We start from the raw sequence: 9,330 nt of genomic DNA, 5'->3' as shown, positions 1-9,330 counted from the left end.
TGTCAGAAGGTCAGGACTGAGGGAGCGCTGTACTGTCAGAAGGTCAGTACTGAGGGAGAGTGCACTGTCAGTAGGTCATTACTGAGGGAGAGCTGCAACATTGGAGGGTCAGATCTGAGGGAAGGCAGCACTATTGTGGATGAGAGAACATTGCACTGAAATGAAATTTTATCTGAGGCTCTTTCAGCCCTTTCAGTTAGATGGAAAAGTTTTACAGTGTTTTTTTAAGAATAGGAAGGGAGTTTCTGACCAGTCTCCTGGCCAATATTTATCCGTCTGCCAACATCACTAAAATAGCTTTTCATAGCTATGTCACTAATGTCCTTCAGGGAAGGAAACTGCCATCCTTACCTGGTCTGGCCTACATGTGACCCCAGACCCACAGCAACGTGCTTGACTCTGAACTGCCCTCTGGGCTATTAGGGATGGGAAAAATGTTGCCTGGCCAGCAACGCCCTCATCTCACGAATGAATAAAAAAAAGTATCAATGTTGTTTGTGGGAGCTTGCTGTGTACGTATTGGCTCACTTTTTTCCTACATTACCTCAGTGACAACACTTCAAAAGTGCTTTGTGATGTCCTGAATTTGTGAAAGGTGATATAAAAATGCAAGTCTGTAATTTTTCTTCTGACGCTGTAAAACTGTATTGTTTGTGAAAGGAGCTGTGACCTCTCACCCCTGTGGTGACCTCTTGCCTTGCAGTGTAACCAGCTCTTTGAATCACTCCAGGATCTGGTGGACCATGTGAATGACTTCCATGTAAAACCAGAGAAGGAAACTGGTTACTGCTGCCACTGGGAAGGCTGTGCTCGGAGAGGAAAGGGATTTAATGCCAGGTGTGTGAATCTCGTCATTACTGTTTGTGGGCTTAATTTAATTCAGATTCACCCAGTTCTCTTTTGTGCTGTCTCTGTTTCTTTCCCAAACTTTACACTCCATTGGGGATGGACCTCACTGTGGTCTCCAATGCCCAGTTGTTCTCACCAATCAGTCTCACAAATAAGAACAAACAGAGGTTCTTTCATTGGGCGGAAGGCAGGAATGGTTAAATCATAAAAGACAGGATGGAGCAAGGCAAGGGAGAAGGACCTTATGCACCAAGTAAGTAAATAAAGGACAGGTTGAGACGAGGTGTAAATAGTTACGGCAAAACAACAGAGAAGGATGAAAGCATGGGAAATGTGGAAAAAAGAAATTCACATGGTCTGAGAATGTGGCAGAGTATTTTAGTTCAGATTTCAGCATCCACAGTATTGTCTTTAATCTTATAGTTTAGTTCCGAACTGAATGATGCTTCTGTTTAGGGATTGTTTGGTTAAAGTTGCAGCCCTATTCTCTATCACTGTCTGTGTGTGTCCAGAGTCTGCAATGCTGCTGTGATGGATCTGGAATGGTTTATCAGACCAGGTGACTAACTGTCTCCATTGACCTTCAGGTACAAAATGTTGATTCACATCCGAACCCACACCAACGAGAAGCCCCATCGCTGCCCGACTTGTAACAAGAGCTTCTCTCGCTTAGAGAACCTGAAAATACATAACCGATCACACACAGGTGACAGCAGGCTGGGGGAGGCGGGGGGTGGTGGTGGTCACAGGTAACAGCGGGCTGGGAGAGGGGGTGTCTCAGGTAACAGTGGGACTGGGGAAGGGGGTGTCACAGGTAACAGCGGGACTGGGGGGAGTCACAGGTAACAGCAGGACTGGGGGTGGTCACAGGTAACAGCGGGGCTTGGGGAGGGGGTGTCACAGGTAACAGTGGGACTGGGGGGGCGGTCACAGGTAACAGCTGGCTGGGGGAGGGGTTGTCACAGGTAACAGCAGGACTGGGGAGGTGCAGGTCACAGGTAACAGCAGGCTGGGGGAGGGGGGTCACAGGTAACAGGGGGACTGGGGGGGGGGGGGTCACAGGTAACAGCGGCCGCGAGGGGGGGTGTGGTGGTAATATAGATAAGAGTGGGCGAAGACGGGGGCGTGGGACATAGATACGAGAGGATTAGGATGGTGGTGGGAGGGAATGCATAGGTGAGAGTCGACCAGGATGGACAAGGGGATATCATAGGTATCATAGGGACAGGCGGTTCTAACTAGAATGGACTCGGATAGGAGCAGTAGGGTTATTGGGCTAAGAGAGTACCTGGAAGGTGGTTGTTTTAGGTACATGCTGATCTGGGAAGAGGTCAGAGGTCATGGGTAAGATGTGGCCTTGGGTTGTCAGATCATTGGGCCAGGCTGCGCTATGATAGTCACTGAGGTTTGTGTACAGGCCTGAAGTGTGATTGCAGAGGGTCACTGATGGGGCTTAGAGCATGGACTGGGGTCATATATGTAGAATGGGCCTGAGATGAGGAATCTTTGCAAGTTAGCCAGTTACTGCAGGGTCTTGTTATTCTTGTCTGAAGCCTCTTTGGGGCTTGTTTGTTTTTTTTTGTGGGAACTAAGATCACAGAACTTTATCAAAGTGAAGGGAAGGATTGGATTAAACCCTCGGTGGAACTGAGTGCGGTTGGAAACATTTGCTTTGATTTGTGTTCCAAGATTTTGTATTCTGTCTGAGGAATGGGCTTAATGTTGAACTGTTGCTGTTAGTTTGGATCTTGTTACCCAGGTGTGTGTGATTTCCCATATTCCGATAGCTGAATATTCCCTATTCCTCTCTCCCAGGTGAGAAGCCCTACATCTGTCCATACGAAGGCTGCAATAAACGATACTCCAACTCCAGTGACCGATTCAAACATACCCGGACACATTACGTGGACAAGCCATATTACTGCAAAATGCCTGGCTGCCATAAGAGGTACACAGATCCCAGCTCCCTCCGCAAGCACATCAAAGCTCATGGCCACTTTGTCTCCCCAGAACAACAAGGAATGCTGAAAATTCGACCGTCAACCAAGAATCCAGTAGCATCAGAAATGCCTTACTTGAATGGGACACAGATTATAATTCCCAATCCAGCAGCCATCTTTGGAAATCATCCCCTCCAGGCATTGGGAGCCTCATTGCCGATTCCAATGCACCCTACACCTCTGGACCTCAGCCCCTTGACATGCAGCACTGTTGGATCTGCTTCAATCACAGCCATTCCTAGTTCGATCATTTCTCTCAATAGCACTCCAATAAATTTAACCAAGACATCTTTAATGGCATCGCCATTTTCTGCAAGTACCCTTGGACTTCCATTGATGTCTCTGGTGGCCGGGTCTCATAGCAACCTTGAAAGGCTATCAACATCGAAAGGGAAAGCAGTGGTTTGCAGGAAACGGGATGGGACAGTGAAGAATCGTCCTTCAGAGAAACAGTTACAGGAGAGGGTTGAGGCTCGACTAAGGCCTACAACAGAAAGCCTCTCAATGCTCCCGGGAGCTGTGATAGACTTGTCAAGCAGCATTAACACCATTCCTGCTGCTGACTCTCTGCCTCCTGGCTGGGTGGTCATTCCTCCGGGATCAGTATTGCTCAAACCAGCTGTTGTAAACTGAATTCAGTCGAGCCAGTTACTGCTGTGGTGTTCACACAATGATTCAACCAAACCTTGGTTTGCCATGTCTGAACTGAGATTAAACAAAAGACAGAAAGATATTTTACCAAACTTGCACTCTCTTGGTGGACACATTGACCAGTTTTATTTTTGTCTTCAAACTAAAAGTAGATGATGGTGATCGACATGTTGAAATCTCAAGGTAGCACCTGCTGGTTTCACTCCAGGGAAAGATGCTTAGTGTGTCATTGCCCAGTCCTTCCCAATGAAAGTCTTCATGAAATGAAAACTCGAAGCTGACACAAGTCTGAAAAGTAATCAGATTATGTGTTGTCAAAGCGGTGACACTGATTATAAATGGGGGCACTTCCCAGCTTCTCTGGGAGCTTAGAAATGTTGTCTTGTGTTACTTTAAGCATGAAGGGTCTTTTTTTTTTGGATATGTACCAGATCATTGAGATAGATCAATCAGAAAATTTAATAATGCTGAGAGCAAAATAAGAACTCTGTCAACAGTTATAGCTTAAAACTGTACTCATGCAGTTTTGACAATTTCAGATCAATTTCAGTGATGAGAATGAATGGATTTGGCACCTGAACAGCCATTAGGATCCAGGGGGTGGGGGGTGTGGGCCAATAGTGGACATGGCACTATTGATCAGAACTCATGATCCAGCCAATCAACTTGTTCCACAGGGAAGTATTTTGCATTGTACTCAACCTAGTTATAGAGTCACACAGCACGAAACAGACTGTTCAGTCTAACCAGTCCATGTTGAACATAATCTTAAACCAAACTAGTCCCACCTGCCTGCTCCTGGCCCATATCCCTCCAAACCTTTCCTATTCATGTCCTTATCCAAATGTCTTTTAAATGTTGTAATTGGACACACATCCATCATTTCCTCAGAAAGTTCATCCACACACAAACCACCCTCTGTGTAAAATATTTGCCCCTCATGTATGTCTTTGTTAAATCTCTCTCCTCTCACCTTAAAAATGTGTCCTCCAGTCTTGAAATCCCCCATTCCTAGGAAAAAGCCAACTACAGTACCATTAACTCTACCTATACCTCTTATTATTTTATAAACTTCTATCAGGTTGCCTCTCAACCTCCTACACTCCAATGAAAAAAGTCTTAGCCAATCCAGCCTTTCCTTATAACTCACACCTTCCATACCCAGCATCATCCTGGTAAATCTCTTCTGACCCCTCTCCAGCTTAATAATATCAGTTCCTACTCAAGTGGGCTTTCTCAAGAACACTGTTCATTCAGCTCCTATATTGAAAGACTTATAATTCTTGGTAAACATCAGCATAATTCTTAGCATTTTGCCAGGAATTGAAGCAGTAATTCTATTTGTCCAATTCCTTCCCTCCTACAAAGATGAAGAAATTATTTACATTGGAACATATAATATGAGCTTTAAAAAAAATTAGACAAATATCTTTGAAAATTATGTGTGCCTGTAGGCAGTTTATATAAAAAGCCACACAAAGGGAATTCTATGACATTATGTGCTAAGTCAAAGAATACCAACAAAAGAGGTATTAGGAACAGTGTGGCAGGCAATGAGTACAGGAAGCAACAATACATGAAGTACAGGTTATATGCACAATTATTAATATATATTATTGATATAAGAGAATCTCCTTTATTAGTTATTTAAGATGTAGGTGACTGTGTGAATTGGGATTGCCATTGATAGAGATTTGCTTATGGAATTTAGCATTCCTGCAGTCATTCCTTCCAGAACTTTTCTCCGTAGAATTGTACAGTACTGGAGACCATTCAGCCCATCATGACTATGCACCTTTTTGTTAATGCATTCTGAAACTCTCCCACTAGCCTATACTGATATCATTGTTGTACATCAATCCCAAACAAAAGTCACTAGTCTGCTTTCTCTCTAAGGCCTTCTTTTGCAATAGTCTTCTATTGCTGCTAACATCGAATGCTCTATTCTTTGTGCTGCTGTCGAATGTCCCACTTGAGCCATGAAGGTCACTGGGAACGAATATTTTCATAGACATTTTTTTAAGGCTTCAAACATCTGTTCCAAAATCGTGTCTCTTTCAGAAAATCTAACTCCAGTTCATGCTGGGAATCTACTTATGTTCAACATCCTAACACTGTATGACAGTTTAAAGGCAAACATTGAATTAAGAATCTCTAAGTGGACTTTTTGCATTAATTAACTTGCATTAATTTTCAGTCTGCAAAGTAATCCCGTTGCTCAATTCCCATTCTTTATTTGTATCAATCCAAGCTAATCTGCTGTCCAGTAGCACTGTCTCTGGTTTCAAACAGTTATTCAATTTTCTCACCGCCCACCCCCTTCACCGCCATCACTAGGTATTGTCACATTTGATGAATCAGTCATCAGATGGACAGGAATGAGCTATTAAGTGAGTGTACGGCTAAGCTCTGAACAGGTCAGTGACATGTTGCTTTTATATTTTGCAAACAGAACCACTCCCATACAGCTTCTAAATGGTACATAGTTTTTGACTATTTTGATGAACTCTTCTTCTGTTCTTTGTTGAAGCTAGCTGTTAAGTAGGACAACAGGATGCAGTCAAATTTATATTAGATAATTATGAAATCAAAAAATCTTTCACACGTTATTTTTACATTAGTTCCCATTCAATATCATTCTGCCCCCAAAGGTATTTCCAGTTTAACTGCTCATGATTGGCAGCTATGCCCTTCAGCTCCAAAACCCCTCTCCTGGATTTCTCTCTGTAATCTTCTCTGCACTTATCTACACATTTAAAACACACTTTTAAAAAATCTACCTCTTTGACCAAGCTTTTAGTCATCTGCTTATTTTGACAAAGGCTCCTGTAAAGTGCCATGAGACTATATTACAGATTTTGTATAAATGTAAGTTGTTGTCATACACCAGAGCATTCCAATGGAATAACTTTTAAATTCGGGTCTGGAGGCCACTTGACTGATGCAAGCACTATCCTCATTGACTGATTGTAAATACAAGCTGCTGTCATTGAGAACCAAGAGGACCACATCCCAAATGCCCAGCCGTCAATATAACACTGCTTCTCAAAAGTAATCAGATTAGAGTCACCAGGTAAGTCTCATATGGCTGGTAGTCCAATCAACGGAGTGTGACAGTGTGGAGTTACATAGTAACTATCTTTTTAACCACCATCGCTTTATCTAAACGTATACACCATCCAAGTCAATGGGGTGGCTACTGAGAGCTGTCATCTTGATACACAGCTCATCTTAAAAACTTTACTTACAATCCAATAGAAAATAGCCCCGGGTGAAGGACATTATCAATAAAAATACAGAGGGGCTACTCAGTTTAGTAGCCAATGACTCCAGAACACAAAGGAAACTGTGAGAACCAGTGGCAATAGGAGGTTTACATCTAATCCATCAATAATGTCATTTCAGTGACAATCATTGGTGAACAACAGCACAATGAAGACTCATGGCAAAGAGCATCACTCAACCCAGTGGTATTCAAGTATAGTCCAACTGTTTCCTAGTTAACGGAAGACAAGATCATTTGTTGCAAGGTGTGTATGTGACAAAGCATACATTGTGTGTGCAGCTTGTCAAACCATTTGTAAACCTCTTTGTTTATATGTAGTTTATTAATTTTATTATGTGCAAGACAAAGAAACAATTATCTTTCTGCAGGCTGTGCGTTGTTAGCTTCTGTTGACTGTCCGGATACTCCTGTAGGACTGGACTTTTCTCTTTCCTCCTCTCCTAGTATTAATAAGCTAAATGATAATGGATTAAGCTTTGTCCAAGGTCAGCTGTACAGTATGTGAACTATTGAACAAGGTCCATTTGGGCCTGGATCAGATTACTGCACATTCCACATTTGTGCAACAGTATTTTTAACATGTTGCAAGTGCCTTTTTACACTAGGAAATAAGTAGGTGTGGTTCCTCTGATGGAGACACATTGAGTAGCATTAGTTATTAAGGCTCAAGCTGATGCCATGTACTGAAGTCCTCTTATCAGAGGAACATTACAAAATTTGAGGAAAATCATTAATAAAGTTTAATTTGTTAACTTACTGTGTTCTAAGATGGTTTCTTTCTTTCTGTCTAACATTTGACTGCCTGTCAGCCTGGAGCGATTGAGTCCCTGAAGGGTCAGTTCCAAAGACATTATAGAGAATATCATAATGATCATTCTTCATGTGTGTGGAATTATTCAACAACTTATGCAGCACCGGTCACAGCCTTAGTATGTTGCAAAGGGAGCTGTGCTATTACGCAACTCTGGAGCAGGTAGGACTTGACCAGGCTTCCTAGTCCAGAGACAGGGACAGTATAATTGTGCTGGATGAGTCCTACATCTCCATGCAATTCCCAGCCAATTAATGACTGAAAGTAATTAACATGGCAAATGTGGCAGGTAATCTGCAAATAGCAAGGACCTTTAAACAGTAATGGGATAAATGAACAGATGTCAGGTTAAAATGGATAACTGGGAGAGTGCTTCAAACTTAATGATCAGGTTTTTACCCACAATGGAGAGGGAGCAGTGCTCCCAAAAGCTCACTTCCTGCCTCACACTGGCAATCCTCCCAAGTTTTTGCGCACACCTCGGTCCCTCCAAACCATATTCCCAGCACCTTCAGGTAATTTGTTCTGACAATGAAGGGAATAAATGATTGGTCAGCAACTGAAAAACGTACCCTGATAAATTCAGGGCTGCCAGATTGGGAGTACCTCAAACTGAACCTGCATTTACATTGGCCATGCAACAGAAGAAAATGACAAAAAACTAAGAGAAAAAGGTAACAATGATGATCTCAACGATTAGATAATTGAACAGTGAAGAGAGGCTGATGAAACTTCAAATTATTTTAACTGGAAGACTGATTAATAGAAAGATGCAATTTAGGATTTCAGAGCTGTAGAAATTTGGGGATGGGCATCTTCAGAGATTATTCTCTGAAAAATGCCATGATGTGGAGGTGCCAGTGCTGGACTGGGGTGGGGTGGACAAGGTCAAAAATCACACAACACCAGGTTATAGTCCAACAGTTTATTTGAAAACACAAGCTTTCCGAGCCTCAGTCCTAACACCTAAAGGAGTGAGACTCAAAAAGCTTGTGATTTCAAATAGACCTATTGGTCTATAACCTAGTGTCATGTGACTTCTGACACAAAAATGTGCTCAAGATTCACATTAGACAAGTGCAAATGAAGAAAGAAAGAACTAATTTTGAAGAATTGCTTATTCACTAATGGAACAGTTGGTTCATGGAGGAGATTGCCATCTAGTGCAGTGGACACTGGCTTAGGTGCTGATAATGCTCAAACCCAGTCACTTCCAGACTTAGTGTTTGACATAACTGTCCAACCTCTTGCACTTTGCTGAGTCATCAACATAACAACAACAACATCTATTTATGTAGCAAAAGTACTTCACAAAATTCGACACGGCCACATGGACAGATGTGAGAGTAGATGATGGGCAAAGAAGTAGGTTTTGAGGAATACTTTAAAGGAGGAGGGAGAGGCAGAGAGGCACATTGCTTACACTGTGGGATATTGTTGTGAACCAAGAGGCAACAGCAAAAAATGCAGCTTGTAGTCACCCTTCACTTTGCCTTCCCCCTTTAGCCATTTGAGAACTTATGCAACTAATAACAAAACATTCACGATTCATGTGGTTTCCATTTCCAGTTTCAGCTATTTCCAGTAAAGATCCCAGTGAAACTCTACATCTTTAAAAGGTTTGAGATAACAAGGTGTAGAGCTGGATGAACACAGCAGGCCAAGCAGCATCAGAGGAGCAGGAAGGCTGACGTTTCGGGCCTAGACCCTTCTTCAGAAATTCTGAAGAAGGG

General features: G+C 42.6%; 1 protein-coding gene across 1 annotated transcript; it reads left to right on the top strand.

Annotated features, from left to right (window-relative positions):
* Positions 1–691: 691 nt before the first annotated feature.
* Positions 692–4,300, top strand: LOC125482176 (zinc finger protein GLIS2-like; the record flags this gene model as incomplete). The annotated part of the gene is made up of 3 exons (XM_048594176.1): positions 692–837; positions 1,437–1,555; positions 2,665–4,300. Coding segments are annotated over 3 exons (1,083 nt in total), but the record flags the coding sequence as incomplete, so codon positions are not given.
* Positions 4,301–9,330: the final 5,030 nt, after the last annotated feature.

The sequence above is a fragment of the Rhincodon typus genome, unplaced genomic scaffold (assembly GCF_021869965.1).
Source record: "Rhincodon typus isolate 14 unplaced genomic scaffold, sRhiTyp1.1 hic_rhity00006679, whole genome shotgun sequence".
NCBI lineage: Eukaryota > Metazoa > Chordata > Chondrichthyes > Orectolobiformes > Rhincodontidae > Rhincodon > Rhincodon typus.
Note: the sequence above shows the minus strand (reverse complement) of the source record. Positions and strands in the feature narration are given on the sequence as shown.